The 17,956-nt window shown below is 36.1% G+C and overlaps 1 protein-coding gene across 4 annotated transcripts in view; it reads right to left on the bottom strand.

Moving 5' to 3' along the window:
• Nucleotides 1-17,956, bottom strand: part of PCMT1 (protein-L-isoaspartate (D-aspartate) O-methyltransferase) — a 35,576-nt gene that overhangs the window by 10,779 nt on the left and 6,841 nt on the right. For all 4 annotated transcript variants that reach the window (XM_082047246.1, XM_082047247.1, XM_082047245.1 and 1 more), the window contains exons 2-6: nucleotides 11,636-11,740; nucleotides 10,488-10,519; nucleotides 8,607-8,711; nucleotides 5,094-5,214; nucleotides 311-396 (exon numbers count right to left, since the gene is read on the bottom strand). In XM_082047246.1, coding sequence (XP_081903372.1) covers nucleotides 311-396; nucleotides 5,094-5,214; nucleotides 8,607-8,711; nucleotides 10,488-10,519; nucleotides 11,636-11,740 — 449 coding nt within the window. The remainder of the gene's footprint in view (nucleotides 1-310; nucleotides 397-5,093; nucleotides 5,215-8,606; nucleotides 8,712-10,487; nucleotides 10,520-11,635; nucleotides 11,741-17,956) is intronic.

Genomic DNA, 17,956 nt, shown 5'->3' with positions numbered 1-17,956 from the left:
TTCAATGTTTGATAAAACCAAACTGATTTATTAAATAAAATGTTCATAACCATTGTTGTAATAGAGGGTTGTGCACAAGTAATTTTAAAATAATTTTATTTAGAGTTATTATAACACAGAACTTTTGCAAACCAACAAGAAGGCAAATTGTAACAGAAATAAAAAACCCCACACCATAATGTAATACCATCCTGCCCACTGATACTCCCAGCAGTGCAAGTCTACCAAATATTTTACATAGATATGTATGTAAAATGTTCTTTACCACTAAGAGATTACTGAATCACACACATAAAACATAGAGGCTTACTGCTTGGGGCACAATGGGTGCTGCAGCTCCTACATGAATCGCATCATAAGGAGCTTCTTCTGCATATCCCAGTCTTCCATCTCCCACTGCAAGAAAACACTTTTTTTAACATTTTCAAAATGAATGGAAAAAAACAGCTGATCTGCCATATCTATATGTACAACAAGGCTGTGCTCAGATTTCAGCTAAAATTCTGCTGAGCAGTAGTAACATGAAGTCAGTTTTAAAATATTAACACAGTTGTAAAATAGATGCAACAAAACACCCCCATACGTATATACACACTTATAAAAAATATTAAATACTTTGAAGCACCTAAAAGGATGGATTTATAATTATAGTTCTTCGAGACACGTAGTTCACCCAGAAAAGGTACGTAAGTATGTGCCCTACCGTTCCAATGCAAGTGACTTTTCCCCTCCTCTACCCTTAGAACATCCACTTTGCCTTCAGGCACACCATTCCTAAATATAATGCAAATCATAAGTCTAAAGCATTAAATTCAGAAACACGTATCAAAAGACTCCAAAGGTGAGAAAAAGACAACCCAAGTATTCACATGGACTATACACCTGTAACTGCACTACGAGGTGGAAGGAAGTCTGCACCTACATCTATACATTAATACAGTACCACACTAATCCCCATGTATCCCCCTTTGCCAGCAGATTGGTCTCACTAGCCTTCCTGCAGACAATTGCTGGACTAACATGGATGGCCAGGTCAGACCTGTGGCTAAAGCTCCAGGTGGCTGCTTGGAAGATGTTAGGAGCAATTAAGTTATTCAGAGGGCTACTGATGCAGCTTCTGCTCTGGTGGAGAACTCATGAAGAAGCACCCTATCACAGATGTCTCATACCATCCCAGTTATGCAGGATGAAATGAGAACAGACTGTTTTTTTTTAAAGCCACTGAAATGTAGCAAACTAGACTAGACCCTGAGTTAAGTTTTGTAAAAAGATTATGTGAATGTAGCATCCACAGTACTTACAGGAAATCACTGGAAAATTCAGAAAAAGTCAGGCTAGCTCTCTCTGGAGTTATTTAGGAACAGAAGTGGTGAATCTAAACCATCCATAAATTCATACTCAGTGACTGCAGAAGTCCAAGTAATCAGTCAAGAAAAAAAAAGCAAGGAGGCTAATGAACATAGTTCTCTGCTCAGCACAAGTAGTTGTTTGGGGTTTCATGTCTTCAGATTAAGCTTCGACTTCCGTGCAGTCACTATTATTGCAGGTTAATTAAAAGGCTGAATGATTCAAAATAAGTTATAAGATCTTGCTAGAGGCTGAAAATTTGTCAACTTTTTGTCTTCCAACAACTCACAAGGCAGGAAAAATACACAATGGCCATAGCAGGTTTCGCTTTGACCTCAGTGATAGGGAAGGCCACCTGGACACTAACAACACCCTTAAGTATCAAAGAATGTACAGGAAGAGTTCGTGACCTTTCACATTGGGTCCTGAAATGAGACCCTGCAAGGACCTTCCACACCCAAAGCTAAGAAGAGAGCACATTTCCCCAGTAGCTGAGAAGCCCCTTAAAATTCAGAGACTTAATTCCTCTTTATCACCAATTCTAACCAGTACACGCTCCAATGAAGGGCCACAGGCAGAAGCTGCCAAGCAAGAACTACCAATGCTTCAAAGAGAACCCATGCCTATTGATCACCAGTTCCACTAACTCAGCTTTTATTACTGTCACCAGGAATGAAGATGAAAGTTCCAGTATTTCCAGGGTTTAATCTCTCTGATTCTGCTGAAGTTGCTTCTACTGGAACAAGCACTTCAACGCAGTCAAGTATATAATTTATATTTGCTTATATCTTAGTACAACTGTATACCTCCTCTAAAGATAAAGTAGTAACATGTTCCTGTATCAAGCCACTGTCCATCAGAGAAAACAATGGAGAAAGACTTCTTTTGCTCAAGCATACAGATACTGCTTTGAATGACCTAAGTTACACAGGGAGACAGACCCTCAATCCCCAAGATGGGACATCAGGAGCAGTGATCTCCAGTACTGCTGGCGAAAGGAGGAGAGATTGTCAAGATCAAGGAACAGCTGTGAAAGAAACCACTAAGTCATCTGCTGAAGAATACATGTATTCTGAGACCTAAATGCACCTTGTACGCCTATCCAGAAGTCTGTATGTAACTTCTGCACATGTTATCAGTTCACTGATAGTGGTAAAAAGGACTCAAAACATCTAAACCCTTTGCCCTTACATCAACAGCCCAAACCAAAGCTACCATCTTCAGAATCAGCACCAGCCCACTCCCCCGTCCCCCCAAAACAAAAAAACACACAACAACAAAACCACGCTCTTCTAATTGTAGCAAGTGCAGCATGGCTCTTTCCTTTTAACATCCACAAAAATTCTCCTGGCTACAGCAGTCAGGTATATGCCCACCCACAATGGGAACACACTTTTAGACATCCAGAATATTTAAAAAAATTAAGTCAACATTCATATATTTAATGTGATACAACTTATTATTCAATGTCCAAAGGAAACAGCAGCCTAAATTTTGAGCTTGTGCTTACATCCTGAATAATGTCACCCATCCTACTCAGATCTCCAGTTACATGCAGTCTGTTAAAGAAGTGATCACAGTGGCAGGTGGTGATGAGGGGGGAAGTAGTGTCAGGACCTTCTCACACAAAAGGTTTTTGTAGCTTGTTCTTGACCCTAGAACTGATATGCTGATCACAGCACTCAAGCCTTCAGTGTCTCTAAGCAGACCTTGTAACATGAGCACAGAAACAGAAGAAAACTACTTCACTGTGGTTAGGATACCCTCATCCCCTCTGGCTATGTCTGCATCAGCAAATAGTGCAGTACAATAGAAGTAGATCTGTATAGCAGAACAGTTTTTGCTGAGAACCCGATGTCCACGCAACATAATGCATTTCAGAATGATCATTCTAGTCTAGTTCTAGTCTTATTGACTTAATATCCATTAGCATATCAAACATATTTGATTGCTTCTCAGAGCACATATTCCCATCTAGTTCCATCCACAAGGAATCAAACTTTATGCTCTCCAGGAGTACTTTCAGAGTGTGGTAAGTGGAAGCAGTTGGGATATTGACCTCAAAGGCATCCTCCTGATCTTAATAAGAAACAAAAAAACAACCACACCAAAAAAAGCAAAACAAAACCAAATCAAAAACCAATCCATAAACTAATACAGACATATCCTAACTATACCTGTATACCTGTTCCCAAGTTCTCAGTGCAGTTCTATTACTAAGACACCCCAAAATAATGTTGATGCTTCAGAAATGCAGTTATGGCACAACTTAAATGTGACAAAGCAACAGAGAACATTGGAAGCATATTTGTTAGAAGCCAGAAACTGACTTCTCTAATCCTAATTCATATAGTTCCTATCACAAATCAGCTCTGGGTTTTCAAGGATTTTGTTTGTGTGTTGGGGAGGTGGGGTGTTTGGGTGTTTTTCATTTTTGTTGTTGTTTTAAGAAACAGCTCTGTCCAGATTCTAGCTCCACATCAAAGAGCTCCCAGGAATCCAGCACAGTTGAAACATTCTTCTCCACCTGTTTCACAGAAGTGCTACTTGTCCATCTGTATTTTTTTTTAAATGTACCTCACAACAAAACTATTCAGAAGTCTCTTAGTCATCCTTCTAGACAGTCAAACACAATATAGGTGATGATGTTTACTTAGAATTCTAGACTACCAAGAGAATCAGAGTTTGTTTCAGGTATAACCAGAAGCTGAAGTACAAATTGCTCCTCTATAGCAATAAGGGGATAATTTCCATTATTCCCCCTCTGCAGCCCAAACAGTCTCAGTATAACTTTTTTTCCAAGAACATTTAAGGCGTAAGTGTTCTCAGTGAGGGACACTGCATTTTGTACACATGTACAAGTACATGTGTTGATTTGTTTATTTTAAAAAGCTGTAGAGAACTCCTTCATTTACAAAAAAACAAAAAACAAATATCAAAATAGTACTTAAGAGCCAAACACCACAGATTAATCCATTTTCTAAGCGTTCTTGTAAGAAGCCTCAAAATAATCCAGACATTCAACTTCTTTTTAAACCTAACAATTAGAATGATAACAAAATGAATGCTTTCCTCTTGCCAGCTTTGCATCTTCTAAAAAAACAAAACAAAATTAATTTTTATTCAAAAAAGTATTATTTAAAACAATTTACTAACAATTCACTGTGCTTGTATAGCATTATTTCCTCTCAGTAACTCTGACTGAAGCATTCTGGTGTCAATTAATTACTTCCCTAACATACCAATACTGCAAATTTTAAAAACAAGTGAAATAAACTTCAGTGATGCATACTGCCAACCTAGTACTTTTTCCATTCAAGTCTTTGCATGCAGGTTTCTCAATTACTGTATCAAAAGTACGAAGGCTTTGTTAAAATGCCCAAATTTAGATAACAGTACATTTATTCAAGAAAAGGTGTGCATTCAAACCCAATTTTAAATGGCAAATTTAACATGACAGACCTTCAGCATGTAAAGTATTTTTACCGGAAAACACTTCCCTGTTAAGCTTCTCTAATAGAATGATTACATATTATTTAAGATTATACCAGAAGTCATATTCTCAAAACTGTGTAAAGAAGATATTTTTCAAAGGCCTAAAGACAACTTGGATTTTTAAATTTTCATTTGGCTCTTCTTTGGTTTAACTTCCGCAATTATAATTTCACATCCAATTCCAGTCATTTTCTACCAGCTGCTAGAAAGAATATCAGTTTAATTAGTAAGTATATCAGTCTGATGCTCACCAATCAGTTTCACTCTTCCTGAAGACAGCAATGTGGGATCATCTTTTTTGACATTATTTATTGAGTCATCTACTAGTTCTTTGATATGATCAATTCCTACAACTTGTCCTTTGGGACCAACCTGGAATAAAAATATACAGTTGAATAATTTCTGCTAGTTTGATTTACAGAATGAGTATTTCTATCTCCTGAGACCATTTCTCTAAAATAAAAACAGAAACAGTAAAGTGGAATTATATTTTCCCAATATTATTAAGACTTCTGATTGGAATCAAACATCCTAACTGCTGGAAGCAACTGGTAATTAAAGCTTGTCAGTACAGTCTTAGAAATGCTTGTTACAGTCAGCTTTTTGAGATGTGATTCAGTTCAGTTATGCTGATTCAGTTCAGTTATACTACTAGTGGAGATTTCTTCTCTGAATTTTTAAATTTGATCATAAGTGTCTGCATTACCTGCAATAGAAAGTAGAAACTTCAAGAACAAAGACTAAAACTATTCTCCTTTGATGCCGAATAAACTTACTTAAAGATTATGGTTTTTCTAGAGAAGACCTTACTTTAAGCAAAATAGTAACTCATGCATTTTATTCTAAGATAACTCAAGAGTCCTATCCTTTCAGAAGCAAATGCACCAATTAACAGTCAAGGACAACCAACCTTCCACCTACCCTTGCCTTCATTAATCTACTTTCAGATTTACAGCTTGCTTCCAGAACAAGAGTGGAATTTTGAGAGCTCATAACTCACAAAAAGGTCACAAAAGATCTGTGTATTCTGAGGGGAAAAAAAGGCCTACTAACAAAAACTTCTCTATTACAGGCATTTCATCTGCAAGTGCATCTTTATTCCAGAAAAAAAACCCACACAACATTCCAACTTTGGAGAGAGGAGAAAAAGATCCAAAACTGACCATTTTTAACAGGATCCACCACAAACACCACAATGGTAGAGTATGTCCTAGCAGCGCATGTTGACATACAACTTTGCCTTCAGAAACATTTTAATGTCTTGGTTATATTTCTGTATCTTACATTTTAATGTTTCAAAGTAATGGAAAATGAATAACTGGTTATTGATATCATGAGGACTTTTTTATTTTTTTTTTTTTATTATGGACAAGTCCTGTGCTAAAACCATTAAAAGAGCAGTGTCACCTCTTCTTTTTCAAATGGAAGATACCCAGCCTAGCCTTTGAAACAGAGCAATACACATGGCAAGTTTTCACTATGACAACCACAAGCTGCTATTTGGAGGAATGCTTGGCAGTCAGTTTTACCGCAAGCTGCTGAAAGATCCACTGTAGTCCAACAAAGGTTAATGTCATAGAAATTAAAATTTAGCAGAACAGTCACAGCATTAAACAGTCTGGTATCAGGTAAGAGAACCTCCTACTGTATGTCAGTCTGTTAAGCTATTTCTGAGTCCTCATCAATTACCTCTATCTATTAGCCTGGAACTCTGAAGTGTATGCAGTTGAGACAACAGTGAAATCCCACAATTTTGGGGATCTCCATGGTCTGTTTGGAATAAAAACATACCACACTCTTTTTATAATTCCAGTGCTTTCAGGATGAAAACTACAATTCATTTAATTTGCCAGGAACCTTTAAAAGCAAATAAACTTAGTTTAAGTTTCTATGCTATGTAGTTAAGTTTATCCCAGCAGTTTAACATGAAAACCCGAACAAAAATCTTAGAGATGCTTTGCTACTCTAAGTAAACATACAGCTTTCCCAGAAGTACCACAGATGAGATCATCATAATAGGAGTAAAACTGTCAATGACATCAATGTCCATTCAGGTACTTCTGCCACAAACGTGAGCTATTCACTCTAGATCTCAAGCAGACTGAGAAGCAACATCCCCATGATCCAGTAAGCACATCTTCAACTGAATGTTGATAGTGAAACATTTTATCATTATTCCCCATAGCATACTTCTTTCAAGCTTTTGTTACTGTCAGAAAGAACTTTACAAAGGAAGTCAGAACAGTATATATTGCCTTATTCACTGAAGTGGATGAAGCAAGATCCATATTGCACAGCAATAATGCTATCAAACGGAACAAAAACATTTATCGGATCTTTCACAAAAGACATCTGTAAGGCATTCCACAGCACACCACCAAGGAGGATTCAGAAGAGGTACATAACATTCATATGACAATAAATAGTGTGATTAATCTCAGCAAAATCAGAAAGAAATTTCCTTTTTGTGGTAACTCTGACTTCTCTGCAGATGTTTTCAGCTTTTCCGATATAGTTTTAAAATAAAGTGTCTACAACCACGTCTTATTGAAAATGGCAAATCCTCTATGCATTTGTAACCTCTTAGTGAGATATACACACAAGCTGGATAAAAGTTTTAATGTTTGTAGGATTGAAGTTCACATGCATGGTACTAGCACTTGATTATTGACTACAAAGCTAGATCAAAAATAGTGGGTAGAAAGTTGAATAAATGACATTTAAGATTTCCTCTAAACTGCAGTTTGGTTAACTTATCTCAACTACTTTTTTTTTTTTTTTAAATTTTGCAGCTAGCACTTAAAAAACAAATATTTTTTCTGGTGCATTGGCCAGTCCCCTAAGTGTTCTTATCTAATTCTTAACATACGAAACCAGAAGCAATCACAGACTCAACAGATCAATGCTTGAAAATAGAAAACTACCAAAAAACCCCATATGGTGATATATCAATTGCATCACAATTCCAATTTAACTTCTCAGAAAACCAGAAAAAAAATCTAGTTGGCAGTTTAATGAAGGTCTCCGCTAGTTATAAAGCAATAATAAAGTCCTGCAATGGAGAAGGAAGTACTGATTATATTCCACTACATAAATTAGTCTAAAAGCACTGTAGTTACAGCCATCATAAAACATTTTTTTTTCCCCTGCTGTAAGATAGGGTGGAACCACAGAGAATTCTTTACATACAGGTTGAAAAACCCAGAGATTAAGTTACTTAGAGAAGATGTAAAAAAGAGTATAAATTCTTATCTTAGAAAAGATTACATGGATAATACTTATAGTGATGCTCATGCAACATAGCAACAAGGAAAAAAAGGAAGTTAAATTCAAAGACAATTTATATACATACATTGTATTCTCCTGTGGAAAAATAATACGTCTCACTAAGTTCTCGTAACAGAAAGACATGAAAATTGGTCACAACAAGAACATTCATTACTACACAAAGTAACATAAAAATTGGGCTGGACAAGATGAACACCTCCATCCTTCAAGCTATAAAGGAACACTGAAATATCAGCAAGAAAAAAAAACTTCCTCTCTAGGCAGTTTCTTTACCACCACACAATTTACCAGATCCTTTAACTTCACCATGTAGTATCAGGTAGGGTAAGAAACGTGTACTAATCACACCCAGTGGAGTAAATTACTTTCTACATCAGTCCACTGTATGAAGGGTACTTTTTTTTTACCCTTTAGTTCAGAGTTATGCTGCAGTTCAAACAGTTCTGATGGTCAAGTGATTAAACTAAGGATCTCACCATTCGCGAAAAGCATGCTGTAAGAATTCCACTTCCAGATCCTACATCAAGTGCTTTGGCTCCTTCATGTAACTGGTCAGACAGAAGTTCAAGAGCATATGCATGCTAAGAGAAGAAGACAGAAAATTTCAAAATATTTTAAGTGTCTGTTTTACCCAATATATGTTCATTTCTTCAGTGATTTTGGGCAATGCACTGAGGATTCATGTAAGAAATTTCAGAATCATTTTGTATTACAAAAATGTGGGAGGGGAGTTAACTACATTATATAATCATTGTTATTTCATTGATTTCAACAAATTTTGTGCATGTCTGTGTATATACACTATTCTTTTTAGTATATATAGATATAAACTCATTTGACCATTCAAGCTTCTCTAATAGCACACACTTGAATTTAGATATAGTTATTAGGACAGATATCATAAATCAATTTAATTCTCTTCAGGTCTGGTGGTTCTTACTGTTCCAGCAGCATATGGCCGATAAAGAATTCAGTTTATCATTATGCTATATACACTTGAACAAGGTGGGACAGAGTTTAGCTAGGAAGAAGGCAGCTCTGGAGCATCATGAAAAATGTCTATTAAAACTCTCTCTTGCATAACCTGCACACTTGCTGAATCAAAGAGTATGAAAAAGAAGTTAACTTTTACAAAGGCACATAGCCAGGCTCATATATGAAATGTAGATACACTTCATAAGTTTTGATTTCCTACATGGTGGCCTGGTACACAAACTAAGCTTAGGTTGCAGACTAAAAAAAACTATTCATTCTTTAATGTTTCAGAGATAACCATTACCACACTCTTATGGCTTAATCAATCACACACAGAAAAACAGAAGTGATTAGAACACTTACTATTAGAACATTTATTGTTAACATTTGCTTAGAGTACGCATTTCCTTTTTGCTCTAACACTTCACATACTGCTAGTGATAAACATAAGATAATTCAAAGATAATGCCGTAGGTGAGTTAAAATTTTGAAAACATAATACTTATTTTCTCCCTTAGCCACAGTGCCACCTTCTCTGTCTTTCCTTGAATAAAATCATTACCATTTCTACACAGAATTCCTGTTTTTTTTTTATATTGTTATCTAGGTAAATTTTAACCCAACTATGTAGTTTTTAGTCAAGAGCAGACTTCTACTATGTTTTGACATGTTTCAAACATTGCAAGGGCAAAATATATGCTTTTATCCATACTTCATCTCAAATAAGGAAACATAGATCTAGCACAGATATAATTTCTCTATGTACTGAAATTCCCTCTTAAAGCTCAGTCATGAATGCCCTGGTCTCAACCCACTTGGCAAAAAATATGCATTTCAGTACAAAGTATTTTCTTCCTCTCCAAATAATTAAAGGCATTACAGCAATACCACATCACAGAAAGCATTGTTATCCACTCCTGAATTCTTATATTTTTAAAAATCACAGTCAGAGTAATTTAGGTTGGAAAGGATGTCTGGGAATCCTATGGTCCAACCTTCTTTCTACACCAGGGCAATTTAAATTAGGCTGCTTAGAGCCCTGTTCAGTCAGCTTCTTTGTATATCAAAGAACAGAATTTCCACAATCTGCAAAACCTGTTCCAGTGTCTAACTACCCTCAACGTGATTTTTTTCTGCCCATTCTAGAAACTAACCAAAATTCCCCATGTTGCATTTTTTTGTCCACTACCCTTCATTCTGTCACTGTGCATCTCCAACAAAAATCTGGCTCAATCTTTTCTACGCCCTCCCACTAGGCAGTTGAGACAACAGTATCACAGCAATCAACTGTTCATTAAATTTGCTAGGATAAATATTTTCTTTCAGAAGCATCTGGATGTTTATAAAATCACCTATACTAATGACATAAGTTTAAAGCTTACCATATGTGGAGCACTGATTGTTGCTTGGAAACCTGTAAAACAAGAATGGAAGAATGTGTTGATCATTGTTCAGACAGCAACATTATGATCGCTATTACCTTGACTGCAAAATGCAATACCTTAATTGTTGCTGTCATTCAGGGCACTACACCCTGTCCTACCCAATGGTTACATAGGTACTCTTTCTTCAGAAGTGAATTAAGGTACATCATCTGAAAGTTACGCCATGGCACCTCTGGACAATAAAAAAGTTTCTATCATCCTTGATCTCAATTACCATCTCCATTTTGTCATTATATTGCCTTAGCTTGATCAACTGTGTTGAATTCAGAAGAGTAATGTCTCCCAGAATAATCTAATAGCTTCATCACTCAGTGCCTATGTAAAAACCTGGATGTGTTTGTTCAAGTTTGATGTGGTGGGGACCATAAAACTCCTGGAAACAACAACCATGTCTGTTTTGCAAACAGCACACAACTATGAGAAAACGTGGAGGAACACTCACTTATATTTGTTTCTCTGGAGATGTATAAGCTTTTGAGTATGTTTCTTAAAAGATTTTAAAATTTTCGTATACAAATAATAAAATCTCATTACAATTCATAGTTCTGACCATCCTAAAAAAAAAGGTAGATTCGTCTAATTCATTCTCTTGCATTTGAAGGATAAAACTGGGATCTGGATAGGAAACAACTGCCCTAAACCACTGTCCTACCAGAAGATCTTGTCATTTAAAGCCTATTTTCATATTAAAAAATTCTCACATAAAAGTTTAAGGAACCTGACATTGATCTCAACTGAATCACTTCTGAAAAGAGAGAGACTGTTTCTGATGTAAACTGGATATAAATTATTTTTAAATATTTAAACATCAACTACACCACCACAAACCGTGGTTTAAAAAATAAACACATATTACACATATTAATGTTGACTAAAGGCCACCCATCTACTTGATGTAGACAAGTATGCCAATTGCATTCCATAACAAATTGAAACTTAGTTAAAAGGTATTAAATAAACTGATAAAGAACTAAACACGCTTCCAAATTTTAAAAACTGTGTTCCCATTCTTAAAATATATGACAAAGGCAGTGACAGTTATGCAAATTAGTACAATATCAATCATTCTTACAAGATGCTCTTACCTATAGACTGTGGAGAATCCATGTAAGGGTTGTATTTTGCATAGTGGCAACGGTCTGTAGCCAGCATTACTTCAAATACCTTGTCTGATTTGATTATTCCATTTTCTACAAATAAACAGATAAATCAAATTGGAGGCATTGTTTCTCTTCTGCAACACAAGAGCCGTGAAATACGTTAACATATTCCTAATATTGTGAGAAATCACACTACCTTACCCCCTCTAAGATTCTAAACCTCATCACGCTAGAATTTAAGCTGTGGTCCCTAGATCAAACAATGCTTAGACCAGTGAACTTTGAACAGGACTTCCCCAGCAGTTGTAGATGCTTTTCTGAAACAGTAAAGACCATTTGCAAAGATCTGTCCCCTAGAAAAACTCAACTTCATGCACACCTTTGATATACCTGAAAATATAGTAAGAAACTGATATTACTTTACACACCAAACAAAACATAATTCATATTTCTAAAAAGCTATAAGTAATTATTGAAAAATATACAAAAGCGATTAGAAATGTGAAGCTGCAGCATCCTTGGTTAGTATTTTATTTTCAAGATCTGTTTCTCTTTTGTGTTAGCAAAAGAAAAAAATCCTGTTGTAAATAACCTCCTACAGAATCAGAATTCTTATGCTGGGTCTGGCCAAAGAGTTTTTAAATCTAAACACTTTGCATCTTTGTTCACTTTTCAAGATAAAATGGTAATTCTTTTTAAGTTCTGAAGAGACATTTATGAGTAACAGAAAACTTTAGAAAACAAGTGGAAAAAATCAACCACTTCCATTAAAAGACACAATATAAACTACAAATAACTGATATATCAAGAATGGATTGCTTCATTGAACTATTTACTTTAAACAAGGAGGATTTATTTGGAAAGTTATACTTAAAAGGAAAAAATAGATAATTTGAGTACTTTAAAAATTTAACCCACAATGCAGTAACAAAAATCAGATTAAGGAGCTTTTGTAAAATTGTCCTAACTGAAGTCGCACCACTGTTATTTTAAAGTACTACCAACACTAACACACCTGTGCCCAGGCTTGGGCTAACTTCTGCAAAGGCTTCTCTGACTGTTTACAGTGTGCCCTCAACTACCCTTTATCAATCATGGAATTTTCTTTAATTTTTTTTTTTCTTAGCTACTACCTGGATTTAATTATCCTGTGTAAGGGTAGCTTGGATTCAGGGAGCAAAATAACCCACCCAAACATTTTGCTTTCTAGTCTGAAGACAAACTATCAAACAGAACTGCAATAGGAATATACTACCAAATTACTAAAGAAAATAATATTTTTTACATTTTTTTTAGAATTATTTCTATACCTGGTAAGTCCCAGAAAAAGTATATAGTCCCCTCACAGACCACACACATTAAACATATTCCATGCTTTGACTTAATTTGTAACTGTATACTGCAGTCCCAGTTAGAGGAAGCTCCTCATTTTTTTTTTTAATCTGAGACAGCAGGCATTTGCAGCAGTTCTTGAGTTTACTTAGTGAGCAAAATTGTACCCCAAAAGAAAACAAACAAATCAATCCATTAACACACTGGCACTGACAATTTAAGATAGTAAGAAACAAAAAAAAAAATCCCCTGACCACTTGGAATTAGTTGTATATCAGTTCTGTGAAGAAAGCATAGAAACAAACAAACAAAATTTACTGTTAGATTGTCCCTAGGTATCACCAGAAATTAGTGGCTCCAAAATAAATGTAATAATAATTAAAAAAAAAAAAAAAGATTACAATAGGGGTGAACAGAGAAAGGGAGAAGGGTCAAAAAGCAGCAGCTAAGAAGCACTCAGGAAAGATATAAAATAGCAATTTATTCCTTGAGATTGTGCATTGTGCAGATAGATACATACATTCTAGAAGTTATAGGTAGCCAACTGCTCTTCCTTTTGTGCCTTGGGGAAAAAGCCATGAAGAGAATACCCGGATCAAGTTTCCAGCTTGAAAGAGCCACTGCAGGCCCCTATGGTAAGGCTGAGAACCTCCTACAGTTTTCAGGGGACCCTCTCTGTACTGCTGTAACTGCAGGCTTCTTCCAAACCTCTTCTTTCACACTACCCATAATTCATTTCCCCTCTTAAGCCTGCCACCTCTCTCATCCACTCCTGTCGTCTTTCTGCTTAAAGTAAGTTCACCCTCTCAGCATTTCAAATTTCATTCCACCTCCATTCTATTACTTTCCTTATATATTTTACCCATTCCTTCCCCAAATTGTTTAGTCAGAGTATAAGAGTTCCATGGCAGAGACTGTTTGTGGATGTCTGTGCAAAACAAAGCACAAAACTTTGTTTAAGCCAAAGTATGTACAACTTTATCAAGTGTGATGCTTACACTGACAGGCAAACAACCCCCTCGAAAATGAAAATAATAGCTGCTAATAATCTACAAATTCTGAGCACTCAGGATGCTCTCATTCAGCTAACACCCCTGAGATCTGCTGACTGTAGTGTCATCTCTTTCATCAGTAAATCAAAAGTGACTCACTCACAGAGTCCCCAGCAGAACCAGGGGGAGAACCTGGACCTCATGTCTCAGACATGTACTTCAATTACAGAATAACGTTCCCTCTTCATAAAATATACACCCACTCAGATATGAATGTGGAATTACAGGGTATCACATTATCCCCCTACAGATTAAGTCTGCTTTTCAACTTTGCTTATTATGCAATGGTGAACACCAGAATTAAAACAAACAAACAAAAAACCCAAACGAACAAACAAAACAAACCCACACCACTCTTGGAATACTAGTGCTATTCAGTCCTAAGTAAAAACAACAACAAATTTTAGGTTGGAATTAAGAAAAGTAATCAAGCCCTAAACAGTAAAATCAATACTGACTTTGTATTAATTTTTTCTGTGTTGACAACAAAATTAGTTTTTCTTTTCCAATGGTTTCATACAGAGGAAACACAGCAACAAGCAAGGTACTGAACTTCAATCAAAGTTCCTTCCTTCCTGCAGTCCCAAGATGACCAGCTGCCACGATCTTAATTCTGTCTGGAACAAACCCCTATCAGATTCTGAACTGAAGCCCAAAAAACAAGTATATCATCTAAAAAAGTCAATACTAAAGGTCTACATTGCAAAGAAGAGGGCAATTTCATGCCATCTCTCAATGCCAAAAAAAAAAACCCCAAGACAACAATAAATGATTTATGAATAAAATGCCAAAGCAAAACATTTTCTAAATCTTAAAAGGAAGCTATATATTGCAGGAATTATAATGTGCGCAAAAGACTCTTCTTGAGGAGACTATGAGGTTCCAAGACTCTGATAATTTAATATCTGATTTGTTGGAAGTACTGATTATAACATGTTTTCCAGCAAAGGCTAACACACAAACACACCAGCTTATAGCTTAAAATGAAAAGTAAACTTTATTTATTAGAGTTATATCAGCACAACTCCTAAGCTTCAAAGGGTTGAAGCCAAAAAGTAACCACTTATGAGTGGAGAACAGCCTGCAGAGTTCAAGAGTTACTCTGCAGAGGCTGCTGCAATGACAGCTTGACATAATTGGAGCATGTTTTGAAAACTCACTCTGGTTTGCTTCTTTTCCACAAATAACCCCATGAAAACAGGAAAAGAGCTCACAGAGCAGTCCTTGGACTTGAAGGTGGAAATATACCACTGTTGAATGTAACCTGGGAAACTGGGCAGTTGGCTGTCAGAGAGCAAGGAAAAAAGAGCTAAAGTCTGAAAAGACACCAGGGACTTGCAACAAGTAAACAACTTATCTTTTTATTTAGCAACAAATACATTACTGTAATGCTTATATTTCAAAGAACTGCCTACATCACTGATGGTATCCTGACTATCGATCAAATAAGTTTCCAACCAAGCCATAAAATACTAGCAGTCAACATTTACACCAAGACTAGCTTCCAGACCACAAAAAGGATGTCTCATTGCCACATGATAAAATCCAGCACACAAGCTCACTATGCAAACTATAAACAGCTCTTCAGACACCTCCTGTTGCTGGCTTTACATAAACAAAATGCTCCTGCAGATCCCAAAACCATTTACTGTGGGACGATTTCAGCATCCATGTAGTTCGGTTTCTCCCCAGATTACTTTATCCATAAGCGCTGCAGAGTACTTCACTTATGGAGATGACTTTTCAGGAGAACATATATTAGAAAAAAAATGAAATCAAGTAGATTAAAATTTAAGTGACAACAGTTTCCAGATGTCTCTATCTGACCCACACAAACCAGCTAGGAACTTTCAAGAGGAAAGTGGGCTGGAACAGAACCACATCTTGATTTTCAAGCAATGTGAAGTTAGTTGGTTTTAAGCAGCTGATCAACTGATGCTTTTAAGGTCAGGGTCTTTTTGTGTCGGGGGAGGAAGAAAAACAATGTGAAAGAAAACAATTCAGCTAATAGAATTTTTTTGTAAGTATCAAGCATAGGGAGATTTCACAGTAAACCATAAACACAAAGAAAGCACTTTGAACAAGAAGTGATGGATTAGCATCCCAAGATCCACAAAAGGACAGTTGACCCCAAAACATATAAAGCCCTTTGTGCTTAAGAAACTGAAAGTAGGTGTTTGGAAACCCGTGTTTTTAAACCACTTATACATACAAACCTCTTGTGCTTTGCTGATAATTTAAGAGTATCTGCCTCAAACATTCAGCTGCCTGCCTGTTGCCACTATGATCCAGATTCACAGTAATACATTATTCAAACAGAATATTGCATACTGCTAACCCGAAGGAATCAGTTGAGTTTGTCGTTCAGAGACACAACAACAGAAAGACTGAGGAAAGTAAGGGCCTGTCAGAACTAATCTTAGAGTCCAGAAATTAAACACAAAGTTTGAATCCCATGAAAATCCCAGAGGCAGATTTTTTTTTAAAAATGTTAAATTAGCATCTAAATGCTACTCAAAACATGCACAGATAAAAAACACATGGGAACCAAAGCCAGATTCAATATGACAAATTCGTATACAGCCCTCAGATTCAGTCAAATACAAACTTACTTTCCAAAATTTCACTTGAACTTTATGGGAGTACTCCTTCCCTACTTAATAATGATCAGCTTCAAAAACAAGAAGTCAGTTTCAGTATAATGGATAAGATCTCTCTGTTAATTTTCATAGATCCAAAAGTCTGCAGATTACTAATTTAGACATATTTAACCACAGCTGTATTGCTCCTTCATACTGTAGGCCGAAGTTGAAAAGTTGGTATTAACCATTTTCTTCTCTGGGGGTGGAGAAAGGCACGCTAATTCTTTGCTCGTAGTCCTATAATGCATATCTTTATCAAAAAAGCTGTCTATAACATACTCACATTTATTGAAATGGTTATGTTGATTTTTCCTAAATCTGCATCAGCAGCTGAGTGAAAGAAGTGACTTTAAGGTTGGGTTCAACCTGCAAGAACACAGAACTGCGTTTTCCAAGCACTTTAACGCCCATGCGCAGATGAGCAACGCTTCACCTCTGAGTACACATTGATCCTTCTCCATTTGAAAGGGCTGAACTTCACCTACAAATCACACAGAATGTCAAAACTCCAGAGCTCATTATAAAGGGGCAACAATCATCAACAGTAACTAAAAACTGTTGCAGACGTTAAGATAAACTTAGCCGGATAGGACAGACAGATAAGCAATTCTAGTCACAGTAAGGCCTGAGTAAAGACTACTTTAATACCTTTAGTAGATCTTTAAAGAAAGGCAGATGCTGAGTATCTCATACCTTACTGAGCAGATTCCATGCAACCACTTTGCTGATCCATTTCAGAAAAGCCAATGCTGTCAAGAACAGCAGCCAGACCACATAAGTTGTCTGTTATTATGAAGATGGTTTCATTAAAACAGGCACTCTTACTATGCAAAAGCTGAAGAGGATCAAAAGATCAGCAAAACATGATGCCAACTCTTGCAACAAAGCTGTCATACTAGCAAAAATACAGAAGTATTTCAAAAGTTATATTTGTCTGACCATCTCTTCTAGATTTTGACAATGCAAGCGTTTAAGAGTACTTTGTGCTCAGATCCAACATTGCAGTATTCAGGTACTGAAGTCTTAGTACATAACTCACAAGTCAACCAGTCCAAAAGATGTATCATTCGAAAAATTTACTTGTCTTGAGCTCTGAAAGAGTTTACTCCATTTTTGCCAAAATTTGGTAATTTAAATAAAAAGTAAAAACATTAATAAGGTGAACCTCATCTTAAGATAAACTTTTACTTTAAAAAGTGTTATTGGTTTTATATTCAGGTATTGTATTCACAGAAAAAAATAATTCAGAAGAATACGAACATTATGTGTTTCTTTCCAAG

Source organism: Streptopelia decaocto, assembly GCF_964273445.1.
Source record: "Streptopelia decaocto genome assembly, chromosome: 3".
Classification (NCBI taxonomy): Eukaryota; Metazoa; Chordata; class Aves; order Columbiformes; family Columbidae; genus Streptopelia; species Streptopelia decaocto.
Note: the sequence above shows the minus strand (reverse complement) of the source record. Positions and strands in the feature narration are given on the sequence as shown.